This window comes from Oryx dammah, unplaced genomic scaffold (genome assembly GCF_014754425.2).
Source record: "Oryx dammah isolate SB20612 unplaced genomic scaffold, SCBI_Odam_1.1 HiC_scaffold_10, whole genome shotgun sequence".
In the NCBI taxonomy this organism is placed as follows: domain Eukaryota; kingdom Metazoa; phylum Chordata; class Mammalia; order Artiodactyla; family Bovidae; genus Oryx; species Oryx dammah.
In genome coordinates this window covers 31,487,005-31,510,591 of record NW_024070194.1, presented here as the reverse complement: position 1 = coordinate 31,510,591, position 23,587 = coordinate 31,487,005, and the positions used below count along the sequence as shown (strand labels likewise).

Sequence of the window (23,587 nt, the reverse complement as noted above, 5' to 3'; positions counted from 1 at the left end):
ACTATACAGTCCTTTGTCAGCAGAGTGATGTATCTGCTTTTTAATACACTGTCTAGGTTTGTCTTAGCTTTTCTTCCAAGGAGCAAGCATCTTTTAATTCTGTGGCTGCAGTCACAGCCTGCAGTGATTTTGGAGCCCAAGAAAATGAAATCTGTCACTGTTTCTCCGTTTGCCTCATCTGTTTGCCATGAAGTGATAAGATCAGATGCCATGATCGTAGTTTTCTGAGTATTGAGTTTTAAGCCAGCTTTTTTTTGACTTGTGCCAAAGATGGCTTTATAAGTTTGCTCATTGGAACATTGTTTGCTGTTTGCAGAAATAATAAAAATCATGAATGTTCAATCATAGTGTCTTGTTAAATAAAAGCAAAAGGATATAGTACAACAGTTTTAAAAATGAGGTTGTGTTCTATTTACTATCTTGGAAAGATCTTGAGGTATATTGTTAAGTAAAAAAAAGCACATTGCAGAGCAGTTACATATCTCATTATTTTGATTTTATGTAAAAACAGTGAAATGAAAAACAACTCTCTCCCCAAAAACTCACCCAAACTATGTATTAACTGTATTATATCAGACTGTTCACAGCAGTTTTATAGGATGAAGTGATTCAGATTGGTGTGAGCATTTACTTTGTAAAACATCTAAAACACAAAGCATATAAGGAGAATATGTTCATGTTTTAATAGTTTGGTTTTAAAAATCAAAAAGCATAAATCATGAAGAAAAACAGACAAAAATAAAAATTGCAAAATTTCTCCCATTTCCAGGGAACCATGATAATGAAACACAAACAAGATATACTTAGCTATATATATAGTAATTGTTATAACGGCAGTGAGCAGTGAACTTACTATTAAGTATAAAATGGACGGTGGGAAGAACAGAGGTGATTGTTTAGAATTCAGAAATACTGTGTCTGAGGCTAACTTTGTTGTCAGGAAATCAGTGAGGTATATCAGAAAGAAAAGTTCAGAGCCAGGATAGTTGGTCACTCAGGTTCTGATGCTGTTAATGTTTACTTAGCCTTGTGATCTGGGCAGACTGCTGTTTAGGTCTTGTTTTTGCTGTATCATCTGTCATGTCTAGATTTTGAGCCTGAATCCAACGAAAGTGAGAAGTATAGTAGAGTATACAAGCAGCATATTTGATAGAAACTGTATTACTGGGTCTGCTGTGCGTTCATTGTTGTTGTTTAGTCATGTTTTGTGACCCTCTGCAGGTATTCTAAAGGAGGAGCTTTGTAACGTTGTAGGTGACCACAGGCCTTCTACTCAGGATGTGCTAGCTTTTGTTCAGGTAGACCTGAAAGCTACAGGGCAGTGCTGTTGCTGGGTTTGGTGTGTGTTTTTGAGCAACTGAACTGAATTGAATGTTTCTACTGAAAAAAAAGGGAAAAAAGACTGGATGGATACAAAGAAGACTCATAATGGTGACCTCGGGGGGTGGGGAATAGTGAAAACTTGAGTTTCATATGTAGTGTTTCGATTTTTAAATAAAAAAGGACAATAAATTAATACTTTACATAACTGAAAAAGGCACTAATGTAGGTTAATTCTGAGTGCTTGGAATATGAATATTGTGGTTTTCTTTATACTTAACAGGTGTTTTATAAATAGATAAATTTTCAGTAAATGAAAAGTTTAATGGTTCAGTGATAAATAATAGGCTTTGTTCTAGTCAAAAATTAAATTTGGGAAGCAAGAAAATGTTCAAAGGAAAAAAAGAACTAAATTTATATCTACCCATTTTACAAGAAAATGTTATTAATGTTTTACTCTGGGAAGAGAAAGATCTTCCTACATTTTATTTGCTTCTACTTGATTTGGCCAAAAAAACCCTCTTTTTGCTCCTGTCTTGGTTTCCTATAGCAGTAGTTGGGGAACTGGCTTTTCCTGGTCACATGACCCCTGTTAATGCTTTTTGTCACTGGCTGGTTCTGAGTTTGAAAACTCGAGCTCTTGGTAACTTTGGTAGTCAGCCAGGATTGGGAAATGGACCAAAGGACCAACTTAATGAAATCTTTCTAGTGCAGAGAATGATTGCAAGATGAATCTTAAATTAAACATGAGAAAGTGGGGATGGATAGGCAACCATTTCCCAGGGATAGAGTTTTCGTACTTTAATCTTAATCATCTTGCAGTTTAAATTCTGCTACTTCCAAACCCCTGAGTTACTCCACATGCTCTCCCTTATCTCCAGCCCCAAATTTTTATTATGAAAATGTACAAACAATACAGAAAAAATGAAAGAATAGTACAAGGATATACCCATCAATTAGATTTACCAGTTTTGACTCTTTGCCTGTGTGCATTGTCTTTACTTTTTCTTTTTTCATTCTTTTTTTTCTGTTAAACTCTTCAATTTGTAGACATCATGGCACTTAACTCCTAAATACTGCCTCATGCATCTGCTAAGAAAAAGGACATTCTACTATGTAATCACCATATTACCTCAGCTAAGAAAATTGATAGTAAATTTGAATATGCCCTGGACAGTAGATAATAATATTCTATTAGTATGTAATATACTTCCAAGGCAAACTCAGATTTTTGTCAGATGTCTTATAGATGTTTCCCTTGGGTTGGTTGGTTGGTTTTGTTTAAATCAAATTAAGGTTAATAAGTTGCACTGACTTACTATTCTTTATTACAAGAATTCTCCCTCTGTTTTTTCTGTTTTACATGACATTGGCTTCTTTAAACTTAAAATTCTTTAAACTGTGGCGGAATATGCATAAAATTTGCCATCTAAACTGTTTTCAGTGTCCAGTTCAGTGGCATTGAGTGTTTCTACCTTACTGTGCTACATTCACCAGTATCCAGTATCCGTCCACAGAACTCTTCATCTTGCAGAACTGAAACTCTGGTGCCTGTTAAGCAATAACTCCCCACTCCTTCCCTCCACCTCACCCCCTCATCCCCTGGCAACCGCCATTCTACTTTCTGTCTTTGTGAATTTGTCTGTTGTAAGTACCTCATAAAAATGGGATCATACAATATTTGTCCTTTCGAGACTGGCTTATTTCACTTACTGTAAGGTCCTTAAGGCTTATTCATGTATTATCATGTGTCAGAATTTCTGTCCTTTTTAAGATCAAATGATATTCCATTGTAGGTATATAGCACAGTTTATCAGGTGGCACTAGTGGTAAGAAACCTGCCTGCCTGTGCAGGAGACATGAGAGACATGGGTTCAGACCCTAGGTTGGGAAGATCCCCTGAAAAGGGGATGGCAACCCACTCCAGTATTCTTGCCTGGATAATCCCCTGGACAGAGGAGTCTGGCAGGCTACAGTCCATAGGGTCACACACAGTCAGACACAATTGAAGTGACTTAGCACACATAGACACTTGGGTTGCTTTTACCTTTTGACTATTGTGAATAATGCTGCTGTGATCACGGGTGTACAGATATCTCTTTGAGACTTGCTTTTGTTTCTTTGGACTATATACCCAGAAGTGCAATTGTTGGATCATTTGGTAATTAATTCTGTGTTTAATTTTCTGAGGAACACTGTACTGTTTTCCATAGCAACTGTAATTTTACATTTCTACTAATGAAGTACAGAGGTTCTGATTTCTTCTTATCCTTGCTAAACTTCATGTCTTCTGCTTTTTTGATAGTAGCCATGTTAATTTGTGTGGCAGTAATATCTCTTTGTGAGTTTGATTTGCATTGCCCTGATGATTAGTGATGTTGAATATCTTTTATCTTTTCATGTTTATTGGCTATTTAGATATCTAATTTGGAGAAATGTCTTGTCGTGTTCTTTGCCCATTTTGAGTTATTTATGGTTGAGTTATAGAAGTTCTTTATGTATTCTGGATATTAGCCTCATTTGTTGTCTGTGTTTATGGTGTCATAACAGGAAATCATTGCCAAATCCAGTGTTATGAGGCTTTTCCTGTATATTTTCTTCTAAAAAATTTTGTATAGTTTTAGTTTTACATTTAGGTCTTTATTCTGAGTTAGATTTTGTGTATGGTGTAAAGTCAGAGTTCAAATTTTTTTTTCAGTTAATAATTACCCTATAAAGTTTTCTTAAAATCATTTGTTGAAAAAACTCTCCTTTCTCAATCTTGGTACATTTCTCAAAAATCATTTGACCGTGAGCACTTTATATTATTAGTAAGTGAAATAAGCCAGTCACAAAAGGGGTTTATTACTGTGCTCTCTATTCTATCCCATTGTTCTATATGTCTGTCTTTATGCCAGTACAAACTGTTAAACGATTATTGTAGCTTTGTAATACCTTTTAAAGTTAGGAAGTATGTCTTCTAGCTTATCCTTCTTTTTCAATATTGTTTTGTCTATCCTGAGTCCCTTGGGATTTCATGCGAATTTTAGATGGATTTTTCTATTTCTTCAAAAAAAGTTCCTTAGAGGGGAGGGATAGATTGAAAGATTGAAGTTAACACATATGCACTGTATATATAAAATAGATAACTAATAAGGACCTACTGTATAGCACAAGGAACTCTACTCAATACTCTGTGATGGCCTATATGGGAAAAGAGTCTAAAAAAGAGTGGATATATGTATTTCTATAACAGATTCACTTTGCTGTACATTTGAAACTAACACAACATTGTAAGTCAATTATACCCCAATAAAAATTAAATATATAATATTATATATTATATTAAGTTCCAGTGTGGGAATATGAATGTATTTCTGTTATTGATGTCTTCTTTAATTTACTTTAGAAATCTACAAGTGATTCAGTTTCTCTGAATCATCACCAGCATTTGATATCATCACTATTTGTTATTTTAGTAGTAGATGTATAGTAGTGTCTCATTGTGGTTTTAATTTGCATCTCTCTAATCTATGAGATCAAATTGCCAACATTCACTGGACCATAGAGGAAGCAAGGGAATTCCAGAAAAACATCTACTTCTACTTCATTGAGTATGCTAAAGCCTTTGACTGTGTGGATCACAACAAACTGTGGAACATTCTTCAAGAAATAAGAACACCAGACCACCTTACCTGTCTCCTGAGAAACCTGTTTGCGGGTCAAGAAGCAACAATCAGAACCTAACATGGAACAGCTGACTGGTTCAAAATTGGGAAAGGAGTATGACAAGGCTGTATATTGTCACCCTGTATATTTAACTTCTGTGCAGAGCGCATCATGTGAAATGTTGGACTGGATGAATGACAAGCTGGAATCAAGATTGCTGGGACAAATATCAACAACCTCAGATATGCAGATGATACAATTCTAATGGCAGAAAGTGGAGAGGAACTAAAGAACCTCTTGATGGGGGCGAAAGAGGAGAGTGAAAAGGCTGGCTTGTAATTCAACATTTTTTTAAAAAACTAAAATCATGGCATCAGGTCCCATCACTTCATGGCAAATAGGTGAGATCAGGTGTGTTCAGGGTGATATGGCCATAGACTTCATGGAAAATAGAAAGAGAAAAAGTGGAGGCAATGACATTTTATTTTCCTGGGCTCTAAAGATCACTTCTGACAGTAACTGCAGGCATGAAATTAAAAGATGCTTGCTGCTTGGAAGGAAAGTTATAATAAACCTAGATGGCATATTAAAAAGCAGAGACATCACATTGCCAACAAAAGTCCATATAGTCAAAGCTGTGGTTTTTCCAGTAGTCATGTACGGTTGTGAGAGTTGGAGCATAAAGAAGGCTGAGTGCCAAGTAACTGATATTTTTGAATTGTGGTGCTGGAGAAGACCCTTAAGAGTCTATTGGACAGCAAGGAGATCAAACCAGTCAATCCTAAAGGGAATCAACTATGAATATTCATAAGGACTGATGCCAAAGCTGAAGCTCCAATATTTTGGCCACCTGATGCAAAGAGCCAACTCATTAGAAAAGACCCTGATCCTGGGAAAGACTGAAGGGAAAAGAAGGGGGCAGCAGCGGATGAGATGGTTAGACAGCATCATCAACTCAATGGACATGAATCAAGCAAACTCTAGGAGCTAGTGAAGGACAAGGAAGCCTGACGTGCTGTAGTCCCATAGGGTTGCAAATGGTCGGACATGACTTAGCAACTGAACAACAACAACGATGGATAATGATGTTGAATCTGTTTTCATGTGTTTATGTGACATTTCTCTATCCACTTTGAGAAAATTTTCTTTATACCTTGACCTATTTTCTAATTGGAGTGTTTTTTTGCTGTTGAATTTTGAGAGTTTCTTTTGTATTCTGCTTTTTCAGATAAGTGATTTGCAAATATTTTCCCCCATTTTGTAGCTTGCCTTTTCTTTCTCTCAATAGAGTCACAAAGCAGAAGTTTAAAATTTTGGTGAAGTCTAATGTATCAATTTTTAATGGATCATACTTTTGGTATCAGGTCTAAGAATTTCATTAAATCCTATGTCCTGAATATTTTCTTCTCTTTTCTTTTAAAGATTTTATATATAAATTTTTAAATCCGTGATCTCTTTTGAGTTAATTTTTGTGCCAGTTATAAGGTTTAGGTTAAGGTTCATGTTTTTGTCTATGGATATCCAGTTGTTCCAATGCCATTTATTGAAGAGACTATTTTTCCTCTCCTGGGTTGCTTTCCATGCTTTCTCAAATATTACTTGGCTTATTTGTGGGTCTATTTCTGTTGTTCCTGTTCCATTCCATTGGTCTATGTATCTGTCTTTTAGCCAGAACCATAGTCTTGATTACTTTAGCTATATAATATGTCTTAGTGATTCCTCCCACTTTATTCATTTTCTAAAAAGTTTTCACTATCCTTGAATGTTCCTTTGCTTTTCCCTATAAGTTTTAGAGGGATCTTGTCTTTGTCTGTAAAAAATCTTGCTAGGATTTTAATAGGAATTGTATTAAACTTATAAATCAATTTGAGAAAAATTGACATATATATTATGTTGAGTTTTCCAGTCCATAAATATATTATGTGTCTCCACTTAACTTAGATCTTATTCAGTTTCCTTTATCAGTGTTTTGTATTTTTTAGCATGTAAGTCCTGTTCATGTTTTGTTAGGTTTATATTTAAATGATACTGTATTTTTAATTTTGGTCCCTGTGTTCATGTATACAGTTGATTTTTATATGTTGATATTATAACTTTGTTGAACTCGCTTATTCTAAGATTTTTTTGTAGGTTCTGTGAGATTCCCTATATAGGCCATGTATCATCTCTGCAAATAATTTGATATCTTCCTTTTCTGTCTGTATGCCTTTTATTTCCTTTTTTTTGCCTTATTGCATTGGCTTGAACTTCCAGTATTATGTTGAATAGGTTAATGAGAACATACATCTTTTTCTTGTTCCTCGTTTTTTTTTTTTTGTTTTTTTTTTTTTAACCATTGAGTATATTCCAGAATTTGCTTTGGAGGGTTTTTTTTTGGTATCAAAACCAAAATTGATTTTATCAATTTGAGGAAACTCATCTATTTGTAGTTTTCTAAGTTTTTTTTAATTATGAATTGGTGTTGAATTTTTTCAGATTTTTCTGCATCAATTATGTGGTCATACGATTTTTCTTTTCTTCTTTAGCCTGTTAGATTAGGGATTATATTGATTGATTTCCAGACTTTCATCCCTCTTGGCCATAGTGTGTAATTCTTTTTTATATGTTGTTGACATATATTTACTAATATTTTATTGAGGATTTCTACATCTGTATTCATGACAGATATTTATTTGTATGTTTCTATATTTTTGGTGCTGTCTTTGTCTGGTTTTGGTATTAGGTAGAAGATGGTGAATGTCTTGAAGGAAGATAGTGATAAGGACCACTAAGTCGTGGACTTGGTGTGTGGGATCAGAAAGAACAGGGGGAAAAGGGAATTCAAGACACGGAAATGGTGTTATTTAGCTGGAAATACTATTGCTTGGGTGAGTATAGGATAAGTGTACCAGAACAGAGGAGTGAGGATGAAGTCTGTTATGGATGGAACAGTTATTGTAGTAGGTTTATGGAGAATCTTAGATAATGATGATGTGATAGGGCTTCTAGGTAGCGAAGAGGAACTAAAGAGCCTCTTGATGGAGTGAAGGAGGATAGTGAAAGAGCCAGCTTAAAACTAAATATTAAAAAAACTAAGATTATGGTATCCAGCGCCATTACTTCATGACATATAGAAGGGGAAAAGATGGTAGTAGTGACAGATTTCTTCTTGGGCTCTAAAATCATTGTGGATGGTGACTACAACCATGAAATCAGAAGACAATTGCTTCTTGGCAGGAAAGCTATGGCAAACCTAGACAGTGTGTTGAAAAGCAGAGACATTACTCTTCTGACAAAGGTCTATATCAAGGTTATGGTCTTCCCAGTGGTCATGTATGGTTGTGAGAGCTGGATCGTAAAGAAGGGAGAGCACCAAGGAATTGATGCCTTCGAACTGTGGTGCTGGAGAAGACTCCTGAGAGTCCCTTGGAGAAAGGAGATCAAACCAGTCAATCTTAAGGGAAATCAACCCTGAATACTCACTTGAAGGACTGATGCTGAAGCTCCAGTATTTTAGTCACCTGGTGAGAACAGCTGACTCATTGGAAAAGTCCCTGATGCTGGAAAAGATTGAGGGCAGAAGGAGAAGAGGGCGTCAGAGGATGAGATGGCTGGATGGCATCACTGAAGCAGTGAACATGAACTTGGGCAAACTCCAGAAGATGGTGAGGGACAGGGAGGCCTGGTGTGCTGCATCCATGGGTTGCAAAGAGTCAGACACAACTGGGTGACCGAACAACAACAAGGATTGGGAATATGTTAACTGAAGGGGGGCAAATTAATATAAGAGCCTTAAGGGATGAATAGTGGAGACAGATCTTGGACCAGAAGGTGATGTGGACAGACCCTATGGAAGGATCAGTCTCAAGCAGGAAAGTGAACCACTCTCAGAGTCTGGGAGGGAGAAGGGATTGATATGGAAAGCATGGGGTCCTTAGAAGTGATATCAGTGTCTGGAAGTACTTCTCCTTATGCTTTGTTTGGAAGGAAGAGTATGTCTCTAACATCAGTGGAATCAGAGATTTGCACAGAAGTGGAGCAGTTCTGTAGAGAAAGAACGAATTAGCCAAGATGGGGGTGGTCAGGCTGTCTCACCCCCACCTTTTGTAAATATATGCTTATGTAACAGCTGAGATGACTTACAGCACTGTGCACGTGCATCACAACATATCTGCTTGGTCATGGGCCATTTTTGTTTTGTAAACCTGTGTAATTTCCACTTGAAAAGCCCTTGAGGCTGTGTTATGGTTGTGTCCACTGGGTCAACCAAGAGAGAATGCAGCATGGCTGCCCTACAGCTGCTATGCCAGCCAGAGAGAATTAAATATGTCTGCAGAGAAAGCGATGGCACCCCACACCAGTACTCTTGCCTGGAAAATCCCATGGACAGAGGAGCCTGGTAGGCTGCAGTCCACGGGGTCGCGAAGAGTCAGAAAGGACTGAGCGACTTCACTTTCCCTTTTCACTTTCATGCATTGGAGAAGGAAATGGCAACCCACTCCTATGTTCTTGCGGAGAATCCCAGGGACGGGGGTGCCTGGTGGGCTGCCGTCTATGGGGTCGCACAGAGTCGGACACAACTGAAGCAACTTAGTAGCAGCAGCAGCAGCAGTTCCTACAGCTCCTTGAGTCTTCTTCCAGCTTGCCCACGCACCCCTTGGCTACCCTGGGTTCAGTGAACAGTGTGAACAGCAAGACAATTGGCATAGTTGGCAGAATGATACAGCAAGAAGTACCATGTACTGACACACTTATGGGAGTAGTTGTGATGACACTTGTCCTTAGTTTGATTTTTATCTGCTTGGTTTTTGTTTTTAACAGATCAATAAGGACCACAGTTAGGACAAATTAGTGTAGAAACTCTTTGATAATCTTCAAAATTAAGACATTGGAGGTTCTTCTGGTCAGCTGTTGGTTTCTAGTCCTGTCTAGCATTGCTTATGAGAGGGCCTCTGGTTCCATCCTTTGTTGAATGAGAGAGCCACTGACCATACAGTTTATAATCAGCAGTTCAGACTTAGTCTTCAGACCAATTCTGCATAATCTCTTCCAAAAAATATTAGAAAAAAGAATACGTAATTTCTTTTTATGATTCTGACATCAAAGTCAGACAGGGACCAGTTTCCATCACTTGCTGTGTTTTCTTCCTCATGCCTTCATGTGCTGGCACTCAGGGAGCTGATTTCTTTTCTTATTGCAGCTGCAGTCGACTCCGCCAGGTTCAGAGCATCTTGACCCAGAGCAGCAAGTCTCAACCCGACGGGATCCTCTGCATCCTAGGTCAGTGTTTTTAACAAGCTGGGACTCAGGGCTGGGGAAACTTGCTTCTGTTCCCAGGAAGATATTAGTAATAGTGTCATCACTGTGAGACAAGCTGTGAGTTAGTATTCTTCTCCCAGCCCTTGTTCCCCGGAAATCTGTTGCTGTTTTAATGAAGTCCACTGACATATCAGTGAAATAGGGAGCCTGTACCACAGAGCAGGCACTTTGTATATGTTATTTCTCCTCACAGTGATCCTTGTAAGGGGAGGGAACTGAGACTCTGGGAGATGAAGCAGACTTGCCTAGGACCATAGGGTGACAGAATTGGGCGTTTATTCTTTATCACTTTCTTTTATTATGAAAGAGAAATTAAGACAGTACACAGTAATGAAGTTTTCTAATCATCCCAGGTACCAGTTCCACTCCCCAAAAGATAACATCAACTGTATTTTTTTTCACACAAAAGGGAACATGTATATTGTTGCTAACCTAACTGAAAAAATTTTCACTTGATAAGTGTATCTTGGAGATTTTTCTATGTCAGATCAATCTCCTTCTTTATCTCATTTTCATTTATATTCACAGTATTGAGTCATAAAACTTGCTTGGTCAGGTTGTTTGTCAGCCTTCTAATTTCCTTCCCACCAGAAGTGAACCACTTTCTTTTTTGTCCTTCAGATAGTCTATGCATAATTTTATTTTTTCACTTACTAGCACTTTCATTTAAACTTACGAGAGTCAGTGTGCAGAGTGCACACTGGAGTTTGAAATATGCACTCTGGAGCCAAGCAGGTTTTGGGTTTGAATTTTGACTCCATCACTCACTTGGAGTGAAACAACAATCACTGGATTATCTTTCCAGCTGCAGCCAATAAAGGGGGTGGGGGCTCTCTCTGCCGTGAATTTACTTTTGAATAAAAACACCTTTTTGTTACTGTACTTATGCTATTATTTCTGTTAGTTAAGGCTCAACCTAGTAAAAGTAGACAGCATAAAATTGATCACATGGGCAACTTGAATATAAAATACTAAAGGATTGAGAAAAGGGTCAACCTAAAGAATACCATGAGACCAGATACATATATATATATATGTAAAATGAAAACACAAATATTGCAGAAATTGATGTTTGAAGGTGGTGTGTGAAGTTTGAGGTAAAAAGTTAATAAACCTCTAGGACAAAGAGCTGTATGTGAACGTGAAGCCAGAAGTCAATGAGGCACTTGTATGTTTTTAAACAACTTCAGGAGTTTAGTGAATTCTACTTTTGGGGGTAATTAGAGTTATCATAGCATCTCGTGGTCAGTTGGTTGGTTTAATTTAGCCTTCTAACCCCTGCAGTATCCTTCCTAGCAACTCTAATTTAACTCCCTCCACTTTGGCATTTGCCATTGAATTCTTATGATATAGGAAATGTTTTTACTGATTTTCTGCTAATCTTTGTAAAAAAACAGTTTTATGGTGGTATTAATTCATGTATAGTAAACTGCATATATTTAAAGTGTACAGTGTGATAAGTTTTGACATATGTATGTTGCTGTTTAGTCGCTAAGTCATTTCTGACTCTTTGTGACCCCATGAACTGCAGCTGGCCAGGCTTCCCTGTCCTTCGCTATCTCCCAGAGTTTGCTTAAATTCATGTCCATTGAGTCAGTGTGATGCTATCTAGCCATCTCATCCTCTGTCACCCTCGTCTCCTGCCCTCAGTCTTTCCCAGCATCAGGGTTTTTTCCAGTGAGTTGGCTCTTTGCATCAGGTGGCCCAAGTATTGGAGCTTCAGCTTCAGCATTAGTCCTTCTAATGAATATTCATGGTTGATTTCCTTTGGAATTGACTGGCTTGATCTTCTTGCAGTCCAGGGGACTCTCAAGAGTCTTCTTCAGCACCACAATCCAAAAGCATCAATTCTTTGGTGCTCAGCTTTCTTTATGGTCCAACTCTCACATCCCTACATAACTACTGGAAAAATGTAGCTTTGACTATACAGACCTTTGTTGACAAAGTGATGTCTCTGCTTTTTAATACACTGTCTAGATTTGCCATAGCTTTTCGTCCAAGGAGCAAGCATCTTTTAATTTCATAGCTAGAATCACTGTCCACAGTGATTCTGGACCCCAAGAAGATAAAATTTGTCTGTTTCCACTTTTTCCCCTTCTGTTTGCCATGAAGTGATGGGACTGGATACCATGATCTTAGTTTTTTGAAATGCTGAGTTTCAAGTCAGCTTTTTCACTCTCCCCTTTCACCCTCATCAAGTGGCTCCTCTTTGCTTTCTGCCGTTAGAGTGGTATCATCTGTATATCTTTCCCAGGTTGTTGATATTTCTCCCAGCAATCTTTTTTACTTATTTATTTTAATTGGAGGATAATTACTTTACAATATTGTGATGACTTTTACCATACATCAACATGAATTGGCCATAGACATACATGTGTCTCCCCATCCTGAACCCCTGGCCACCATTTTCCTCCCTACCCCCCTCCCCACCACCTTCTTCCCCATCCCCTCCTTCCAGGTTGTCACAGAGCACCAGCCCTGGTTGCCCTGCTTCATGCATGGAACTTGCGCTGATCATCCATTCTGCATACAGTAATGTACATGTTTCAGTGCTGTCCTCTCAAATCATCCCATCCTCCTCTTCTCCCACTGAATCCAGAAGTCGGTTCTTTACATCTGTGTCTCCTTTGCTGCCCTGTATGAATCAATCTTGATTCTAGCTTGTGATTCATCCAGTCTGGCATTTCATATGATGTACTCCACATATGGATTAAATAAGCCAAGTGACAATATACAGCCTTTTTGTACTCCTTTCCCAATTTTGAACCAGTCCATTGTTCCATGATCAGTTCTAACTGTTGCTTCTTGAGCTGTATACAGATTTCTCAGGAGACAGGTAAGGTGGTCTGGTATTCCTGTATGAAGAATTTTCCACAGTTTGTTGTGATTTACACAGTCAAAGGCTTTAGCATACTTAATAAAGCAGAAGTAGATGTTTTTCTGGAATTCCTTTGCTTTCTCTATGATCCAACAAATGTTGGCAATTTGATCTCTGGTTCTGCTTTTTCTGAATTCAGCGTGTACATCTGAAAGTTCTCTGTTCACATACTGCTGATGCCTAGCTTGAGGGATTTTGAGCATTACCTTGATAGCATGTGAAATGAGTGCAATTGTATGGTAGTTTGAACATTCTTTGGCATTGCCCTTCTTTGGCATTGGAATGAAAACTGGCCTTTTCCAATCATGTGGCCATGGCTGAGTTTTCCAAATTTGTTGGCATATTGAGTGCACCACTTTAACAGCATCATCATTTAGGATTTGCTATCACTCAGCTGGAATTCCATCACCTCTACTAGCTTTGTTTGTAGTAATGTTTCCCAAGGCCCACTTGGGGATGGTCTTGATCCCTGCCTCCTGTACAATGTCACGAACCTCCATCCATAGTCCTTCAGGCACTCTGTCTGACAGATCTAATCCCTTGAATTTATTTGTCACTTCCACTGTACAATCATAAGAGGTTTGATTTAGGTCCTCCCTCCAACTATGACTCGGGGCCCCTGAATCAGAGACCGTCTGTATGAGGGTTACGAGCATATGTTGCCTTGTCAATTTAGGCACAATGCTCCGTATCAGCTTGGAAGCAATACTGAACACTCCATATCAGCTTGGAAGCAATACTGAACGAGAACGATGCCCCCTTTCCCTAGGAAACATAATTCTTCTAAAAGAAAAGGGGGGAATGAGAGCGTAACAGGCAGGAAGGCTAGGGGTCTCCAAACGGAGGAAATCGGCTGCAAGTGTCAGACTTTTTTTGTCTCTCTCTTAAGTGGCAGGAGGAAACAAACTACAAGTGTCAGATTTTTTTCCCTTCTCTACACAAATTTAAAAGGAGGTTTCTCTTAAAAGTCTGTGTTGCCAAGATGACACCTGGTTCTACCTGAACGTAACTTTTCTCAAACCTTGAGCTAACCGTTGTGTTTTTCTTATGGAAATGTTTTTCTTAAGCTATGTTAATGAGCTATGTATTTACCCTAGACTCTTCAAGTTGGTTCTTCTTAAGACTCAGAACAAACCACTACATTTTACTCATACATTGTTCTCCTAATCTATGTTAATGAAACTATATATTTACTTGGAAACCTGCCTTTCTTCAAGATTCATGACAATCGTTTTATGGCCTGGGATGACTCACCTTGTGCCAATGTTATCTCAAAATACATGTTGTAGGTAAGGAGCTTGGTGCCAGGCTCTGAGTTTTGAGACATTCCCTTTCTGTAATTAGCAGCCCGCTGGTAGCTCTGTAACATCCATTTAAAGACTAGCAGGGGGCATTCTTTCTGGCCCCTTCTGATATCTATGTCAGAAGCTTCCTCTTTTATACTTGAATAAAACTTTATTACACATACACACGCAAAGATGCTTGCTCCTTGGAAGAAAAGCTATGACCAACCATACTAAAAAGCAGAGACATTACTTTACCCAAACCTGTGGTTTTTCTAATAGTCATGTATGGATGTGAGAGTTGGACTATACAGAAAGTTGAGCCCCGAAGAGTTGATGCTTTTGAACTGTGGTGTTGGAGAAGACTCTTGAGAGTCCCTTGGACTGCAAGGAGATCCAACCAGTCCATCCTAAAGGAAATCAGTCCTGAATATTCATTGAAAGAACCCATGCTGAAGCTGAAACTCCCAATACTTTGGCCACTGGATGTGAAGAACTGACTCATTAGAAAAGACCCTGATACTGGGGAAGATTGAAGACAGAAGGAGAAGGGGACAACAGAGGATGAGATGGTTGAATGCCATCACTGACTCAGTGGACATGAGTTTGAGTAAGCTCTGGGAGTTGGTGACGGACAGGAAAACCTGGCGTGCTGCAGTCCATGGGGTCACAGAGTCGGACACGACTGAGTGACTGAATGGAACTGAAGGCCCACTTGACTTCACATTTCAGAATGTCTGTCCCTAGGTGACTGACCACACCATCATGGTAACCCAGGTTATTAAGACTTTTTTGTGTAGTTCTTCTTTGTGTTCTTGCCCTTCTTAATTTCATCTGCTTCTGTTAGGTTTTTAGTGTTTCTGTCTCTTACCATGCTCATCCTCGCATGAAATGTTACCTTGACATCTCGTTTTCTTGAAGAGATCTCTAATCTTTCCCTTTCTAGATTTCCTCATTTTCTTTGCATTTTTCACTTAAGAGGGCTTTCTTATCTCTCCTTGCTAGTTTTAGAACTCTGTATTCATTTGGGTGTATCTTTCCCTTTCTCCCTTGCCTTTCGCTTCTCTTCTTTTTCTCTGCTGTTTGTAAAGCCTCCTCAGACAACCACTTTGCCTTCTTGCATTTCCCTTCCTTTGGGATGGTTTTGGTTACTGCCCCCTGTACAGTGTTACAAACCTTGTTTATAGTTCTTAAGGTACTGTGTCTGTCAGATTCTATAATAATATAATATATAAGGAATAGATTACATAATATATAATATAATATATAAGGATTAGATTCCCTTGAGTCTATTTCATCACCTCCACTGCATGATCATAAGGGATTTGATTTAGGTCCTACCTGAATGATCTAGTGATTTTCCCTACTTTCCTTCAGTTTAAGCTCAACTTTGCAATAAAGGGTTCATGATCTGAGCCACAGTCAGGTCCGGGTCTTGTTTTTGCTGACTGTTTAGGGCTTCTCCATCTTCAGCTGCAAAGAATATAATCAGTCTGATTTCACTGTTGACCATCTGGTGTTCTCCATGTGTATAGTTGTCTCCTGTGTCATTGGCAGAGGGTATTTGCTATGACATGTTTTCTTGACAAAACTGTTAGCCTTTGCCCTGCTTCATTTTGTATCCCAAGGCCAAGCTTGCCTGTTACTCCAGGTATCTCTTGATTTCCTCCTTTTGCATTCCAATCCTGTGATGAAAAGTATATCTTATTTTTGATGTTAGTTTGTATAAGTTAGTTTGTTAGTTTGTATAAGGTCTTATGGATCTCAGAGAACCATTCTGCTTCGGCTTCTTTGGCTTTAGTAGTTGGGACATAGGCTTGGATTACTGTAATGTTTAATGGCCTGCCTTGAAAATGAACTTAGATCATTCTTTTATTTTTGAGATGGCACCTAATTACTGTATTTTGGACTCTTTAATTGACTATAAGGGCTACTCCATTTCTTCTAAGAGATTCTTTCCCATAGTAATAGATACAGTTGTCATCCATTCCCATCCATTTTAGTTCAGTGATCCATGTTCATTCTTGCCATCTTGCTTGACCACGTTTAATTTATCTTGATTCATAGACCTAACATTCCAGGTTCCTGTGCAGTATATTTCTTTACAGCATTGAACTTTACTTCCGTTAAGGGGTGACATATGTGTATACATGTGAGCGTACCACTACAGTCAAGATAATGTACGTAGCCATTATCTCTAGGTTTCCTTGTGTCCTTTTGTAGGATCTCCATTCTGTCTCTTCTCCACTCTTAGGCAATTACTAATATGCTTCCTGTCATTATACATTAGTTTGCATTTCCCAGAGTTTTATATAAATCGAATCATACAGTATATATTTTTTTGTCTGACTTCTTTCACTTAGGATAATTATTTTGAGATTCATCCATACAGTAGCATCTATCAAGAATATGTCTCTTTTTATTGGTAATTATTATTTTATTGTATGTACATACCAGTTAGGAGCTACAAATAAAACTACTGTAAGCATTTGCATGCATAGTGGTTCTAATATATTTTTACCAGCAGTTCTTGAGAGTTTCATTTTTAAAAAATAATTTTTTAGCCCAATTTTAGATTTTTTTTACAATTTTTAGATTTACAGAAAAATTGCAAAGATAGTTCCCATGTGCCCTTCATCCAGTTTCCCCTGTGGTGTGTCCATGCTCTGTCACTTCAGTCGTGTCTGACTCTGTGCCCCTATGCACTGTAGCCCACCAGGCTCCTCTGTCCATGGGATTTTCCAGGTAAGAATACTGGAGTGGGTTGTCACGCCCTCCTCCAGGAGATCTTCCCAACCCAGAGATCAAACCCAGGTGTCCTGCATTGCAGGTAGATTCTTTACCAACTGAGCCCAGAGAAGCCCAGTTAATGGGTATTAATATATTATTATTATCTGAAGTCCACACTTGCTTCACATTTCCTTAGTTTTTACCTAATGTCCTTTTTCTATTCCAGGATCCCATGTGAAATTTAGTTGTCTTGTTAGGCTTCTTTTGACCATAACAGTTTCTCAGACTTTCCTTGTCTTTGATGACCTTAATGACAGTTTTGAAGAGGACTAATGAAGTACTAGTACTAGAAAAATCCCTCTATTAGGATTTTTCTTTTGTTTTTCTCATAATTAGACTGAAGTTGTGGACTTTGGAGTGGAAGACCAGTGAAGTAACATGCCATTTTCTTCACATGATAGCAAGAGTACATATTAACAACAAGACTTTTCAGTGTCACTTGTCTGAGATAGTATTTGTAAGATTCTGTACTATAAATTTTTTTTCCCACCCCTCTGTCCATACTGTCCTCTGGGAGGAAGTCACTATGCAGCTTACACACTAAGGAGTAGGGTTTATGCCCCGTTGCCTTGAGGAGGGTAGTATCTACATAAATTATTTGAAATTCTTCTGCATGGGATATTTGTCTTTTCTCCCTCATTTATTTCAGTCGTTTCTATCAGTATCGATTCATGAATATTTATTTTATACTTTGAGTTAAAATCTAGTGTTATTTCATTTATACTTTAGATTATATTCTACTACTACTTCAAATTCTATCAGCTTGACCATTTGGAGCTCTTTTGGTTGACTCCTATGTCCCTCCCTTTGATATATCCTCATTGAAGTTTTAGTCTCTTTAGCACTTCTATATTTTCTGACAGTATAAGATTCTCCAGTCTTATTTTGTCTATTACCTGCTTCAGTCCTCAAAACAGCCATTGCTGTTAAGGAGCCCTGATTTCTATTATTGGAGAATTGTATTAGAAACCAAGATCTAGGCACTGTGTATGCTCTTTGCTACAGGGATGTCATTGCTTTTAGACCCTCCCAGCTGACAAAGCTCTAGTTGAAGCACTCAGGTTCAGTAGTTGCGGCACACAGGTTTAGTTGCCCCTTGGCGTGTGGGATTTTAGTTCCACAACAAGGAATTGAACCCACATGCCCTGCATTAGACGGTGGATTCTTAACCACTGGACCACCAGGGAAGTTCCCCCCACTGGTTATTTTTTAACTCTAGCACTTTGAACTTCAGGCGTTATTTAGGCCAAGTCATTCCTTCTTTTGATTTTTTTTTATCCTTTTCTTCACTGAAGTGTTGATTGGGATAGAAGAGGACTGTGCTGCTTTGATCTAGCTGAGAAAGTAGTCTTCCCATAGAAGTCCTCTCAGCCCTACTGGCCTGAATGCCCATTACTTTTCACTTGTCACTGCTCTGAAAAACCATTGGCAGTACTGTTTCTCAAGCTTCAGCTGTATTTACATTGTTTGAGCTCCTTCTGCCCCAGTCCCTTCCCTTCAATCTTACATAGACTGCTCCCTGCCCTTGACATGTCCCTCTTGCCCAGAGCCATAGCTCTGGGCTTTTACGCATATACAGGAACCAAATAGTATATATGCCTGTGGCATTGAAAGGCAGTTATGAAGGCGGTATTTTAATTTCCTTTTCATTAGTCTCTGACCCAGCCCCATTAGACGTAAGCTTCATGAGGACCGTTTGTAGGCATGTTTGCATGCTTCAGCATCTAGCACAGTGCACAGCCTTGGGCCTGATAAACATTTGTGAGAAGATGGATGTCTGTGGTTTCATTCACTTGTCTTCTTTTCACTTCTTTGAGTTCTTCTCAAACCACCTTAATTCTCCTCTATTTGATTTCATGTGTTTTGATAAAGGTCTTTTTGAAAAGAAAATAATTTTTCTGATGCCTAGTCCTATTCCAACTGGAAGTATTACAAAATCTTTAACCACCTCTGATAGGGTGTGGACTGTATTTTCTGGTAACTTCTATCCTCAAAAATTTTTTTGATTAAATTAATAACTTCTGTATTCTATGCCGTTTTCACCATCTCAGGTATACAGATACTGAATCCATGTAAGAATACTTGATGCTGAGGCCACGTCTTTCACAGAGACTTGTTTAGTTTGGTTTCTGGCACAAAACTGGTCTGAGATGCTGCCTTTAACTTAACCATCATAGTTTTGCTGAGCAGGGACAAACTATTGGGACTCATTTTCTCCCATAGTACAGTACAGCTGATCAGAACCTTCTTTGTCTTGCAGGAATCGATAGCAGGTACAATGAAGGCTGCAGAGAGCTGGCAAATTATCTTCTGCTTGGTTTGTACAATCAAAATGCCAGTGATTTTGAGAAAACAGGGTTTTCTGAAGAAGTTTTAGATGGTAAGTATATATTGGTAGACTGTGCGAGAGAAGAGTTACGTGATTTATTGCTTTGAATGCTTATTTCAATGTCCTTTTATGGAAATTTTTTAAATAGCCTGAAGCTCCAGTAAATTTTTGCTCTTTTTATTAATGAAAAGCATTTCATCTTTGTTGATATGTTAAGTAATATGCTTTTGGTCGCCTACTAGATAATAGACTAGTGACAAGTACATGAACCATGAACTTCCAGATGTGCAAGTTGGGTTTAGAAAAGGCAGAGGAACCAGAGATCAGATTGGCAACATCCATTGTAAAGTGAGTGAAGTTGCTCAGTCGTGTCCGACTCTTTGCGACCCCATAGACTGTAGCCTACTAGGATTCTCAGTCCATGGGATTTTCCAGGCAAGAGTACTGGAGTGGGTTGCCATTGCCTTCTCCAGGGGCCAACATCCATTGGATCATCGAAAAAGCAAGAGTTCCAGAAAAACATCTACTTCTGCTTTATTGACTGGTAAAGCCTTTGACTGTGTGGATCACAACAAACTGGAAAATTCTGAAAGAGATGGGAATACCAGACCAGCTGACCTATCTCCTGAGAAATCTGTATGCAGATCAAGAAGCAACAGTTAGAACTGGACATGGAACAACAGACTGGTTCCAAATCGGGAAAGGAGTATGTCAAGTCAAGCCTGTATATTGTCACCCTGCTTTTTTAACTTCTATGCAGAGTACATCATGCGAAATGCCAGGCTGAATGAAGCCACAAGCTGAAATTAAGATTGCTGGGAAAAATATCAATAACCTCAGATATGCAGATGACACCACCCTTATGGCAGAAAGCAAAGAACTAGAGAGCCTCTTGATGAAAGTGAAAGAGGAGAGTGAAAAAGTTGGCTTAAAGCTCAACGTTCAGAAAAGGAAGATCATGGCATCTGGTCCCATCACTTCATGAGAAATAGATGGGGAAACAATGGAAACAGTGAGAGACTTTTATTTTGGGGGGCTCCCAAATCACTGCAGATGGTGACTGCAGCCATGAAATTAAAAGATGCTTGCTCCTTGGAAGAAAAGCTATGACCCACCTAGACAGCTTATTAAAAAGCAGAGACATTACTTGACCAACAAAGGTCCGTCTAGTCAAAGCTATGGTTTTTCCAGTAGTCATGTATGAATGTGTGACTTGGACTGTACAGAAAGCTGAGTGCTGAAGAATTGATGCTTTTGAACTGTGGTGTTGGAGAAGACTCTTGAGAGTCCCCTGGACTACAAGGAGATCCAACCAGTCCATCCTAAAGGAAATCAGTCCTGCGTATTCATTGGAAGGACTGATGCTGAAGCTGAAACTCCAGTACTTTGGCCACCTGATGTGAAGAACCAACTCATTGGGAAAGACCCTGATGCTGGGAAGTTTGAAGGCGGGAGGAGAAGGGGACAACAGAGGATAAGATGGTTGGATGGCATTACTGACATGATGGACATGAGTTTGAGTAGGATCTGGGAGTTGGTGATAGACAAGGAAGCCTGGCGTGCTGCAGTCCTTGGGGTTGCAAAGAGTCGTACAGGACTGAATGACTGAACTAAACTGAGTGACAAGTAGTTTTCAGCATATTTTATTGGATTAAATCAGTTTTAGAGGAAATGGTAAACATCAGTGTTTGACATTATATCTTCTTAGCAAGGTACTAGTTTTCCTGTAAATTTCCCACTGCCTCTACATGCTGGGAGGCTTATGTTATATGTTGTTGTCCTATGATAGCACTTTTAACTGTGAATCAAGGACGAGCCTGCAAGCTTGTCCTACAAGGAAGATTTCATGTAGATCTTCAGTTTAGGAACAAAGCTCTTTGTCCTGCCCTGTCTTTGGGCATTGTTTTCTATGTGACTGTAATTTATGATGGTGCCTGTGATTACAATGCAGGCTTTCTGCTAACATTCCCCTTTTCTCACTTTGAGACACTCACCCGGTGGTCATGCTGCTGTGGGGGTGATGCCCAAGAGCTATCTCTGATATCACATACTTAGCATCATGACTTGTCTGCCAGATGGATCAGAAGACAGAGGAATAGACAAATCAAAATGGACAAGAGACAGCTCTTGTGAAGCAGCTGGGGGATGCAAAATCTGATGTTGAAACAATCTTGCTGTGGATCTAGTGCAGTGGTTCTCAACTAGAGGGTTTTATCCCCCAAGGGACATTTGGCTGAAGACATTTTTTATTGTAACAGCTGGGCAGAGTGGGTAGAGCCAGAGATGCTGCTGAACATCCTATGATGCATACACAGGCCAGCTCCTCACAACAAAAAATGTTCTGGTCTAAATGTCAGTAGTGCTGAAGTTGAAGAACCCTGGCCTAATATATATGAAAATTCTTCTAATTTCTTAGTAAAGTCCTTAGTAGTATCTATCATTAGAGAGTTGTTAAAGTTTTTCTTTATATTAGTGCAGAAAGAGCAGGCTGAAATTATTCCTTCCAGTAATTTTTTTTTACTCAAATTTAGTTTCAGATTCTGATTTTAAAAATTGCTTTCTTACACTATATAACATCTACTGGTTTGGAAATAATTCATTTTGGCAGCTCATTTAGAGTTATAAAAAGGCAGATGCTTGTGCAGCCACACATTTCACTGCAGTCAAGGTTGCTAAGGACACTACAATATTGAAATAAAAGAAATAGTTTAAGTCCTCAAAGGTCCTCTTTTCTGCTTATCTTTGTCTTTATCCTGTCGCCTAGCACAATGAAGGCTTACAATGAGCATTTTCTTCCCAATTAATTCATTTTTAAAATCCAGATAGCTAGAAAGGTGAGTTTACCAGATTTATCTTCTGCGTTACAATCCCTAATTATCTGAAAGAAAAAGAGGCAAATATGAAGAATTTATTTAAAAAAACTTGTAAAATAGTTTATATGTTCATCCAGTTGTCTTATGCTTTCTTCTTTTACCTGCCTGTGTACTCTGTTAAAATTTACTTGTAATGATAACTTTAGTCCTGTGAGATCCGAGCATGCTTCATTAGGTTTAGTGGCTGTTGCATTATTTCTTTTATTGTATCCTAATTCTTTGCAGTATGTTATACATCAGGATAGAGTATAGTCGACACAGGAAGCTCTCAGTGACATCAAACTCTCACTGTTAAGCAGGTCAGTTACAAGTGATTTAGAGTAAGTCTCCCAGAAGGATGAGAGGGCAGACTCTTTCCCATCCCATGCTTCCTTTTAAGTCCAGCACTTAGCTGAGACTCAGCAGTGAAGAGGCTGCTCCATTCTGTGATCCCTTGAACACCTTGGATCTGACTGAGTATGGAGCTTAGAGTGATTTTATAGGTCATAATCATAGAGCTTTATTTCATGAGGCCACCCAGCTGTGTAGTCAGCTGAGATCAGTATTCACTGGGCTTTATGTTTTTGTTGATTATTGTCTGTCACACTGTGTTACATGTTGGCATTGCCCTAAGCCTGGTGCCTCAGTTGCTCTCTGCTCCCATGCTCCTTTCTCATTTCCAGCCATCTCCTCCAGCCCTTTCCCAAATGTTGTGTTGTTAGAAAGAGGCCTAATGGCTCTGGTATCTGAGGAGCCATAGAATGAAGCCTCTGCTTTTCTTCTGAAAGTGTGACACTTTCTTAGTGTTTAAAGTGTTTTAATATTCTTGCCCTATTCCATGGCTCATTTGTTAGTGTGTGTTAGTTGCTCAGTCATGTCCAACTCTTTGTGACCCCATGGACTCTAGCCTGCCAGGCTCCTCTGTCCATGGCATTCTCCAGGCAACAGTGCTGGAGTAGGTTGCCATTCCCTTATCCAGGGGATCTTCCTAACCCAGGAATCAAACCTGGGTCTCTGACATTGCAGGCAGATTCTTTATCATCTGAGCCATCAGGGAAGCCCCTGTTTGTTAGTTTACTTGGTTTTATTTGCGCCTTTGGGATTGCTTTGTTTATTTGACCCAGCAACACTGATTGTTATTCCTTGTATCTGTGAGCTGCTGATCTATTTATAGAAGCCTTGTCCACTT

General features: G+C 38.9%; 1 protein-coding gene across 5 annotated transcripts in view; it reads left to right on the top strand.

Moving 5' to 3' along the window:
• Nucleotides 1–23,587, top strand: part of DNAAF9 (dynein axonemal assembly factor 9) — a 169,920-nt gene that overhangs the window by 12,950 nt on the left and 133,383 nt on the right. For all 5 annotated transcript variants that reach the window (XR_005722339.1, XR_005722340.1, XM_040247852.1 and 2 more), the window contains exons 2-3: nt 10,148–10,227; nt 19,478–19,597. Coding sequence is in view for 3 of the 5 variants with exons in the window: in XM_040247852.1 (XP_040103786.1) it covers nt 10,148–10,227; nt 19,478–19,597 (200 nt within the window). In the remaining 2 variants the exon portion in view is untranslated. The remainder of the gene's footprint in view (nt 1–10,147; nt 10,228–19,477; nt 19,598–23,587) is intronic.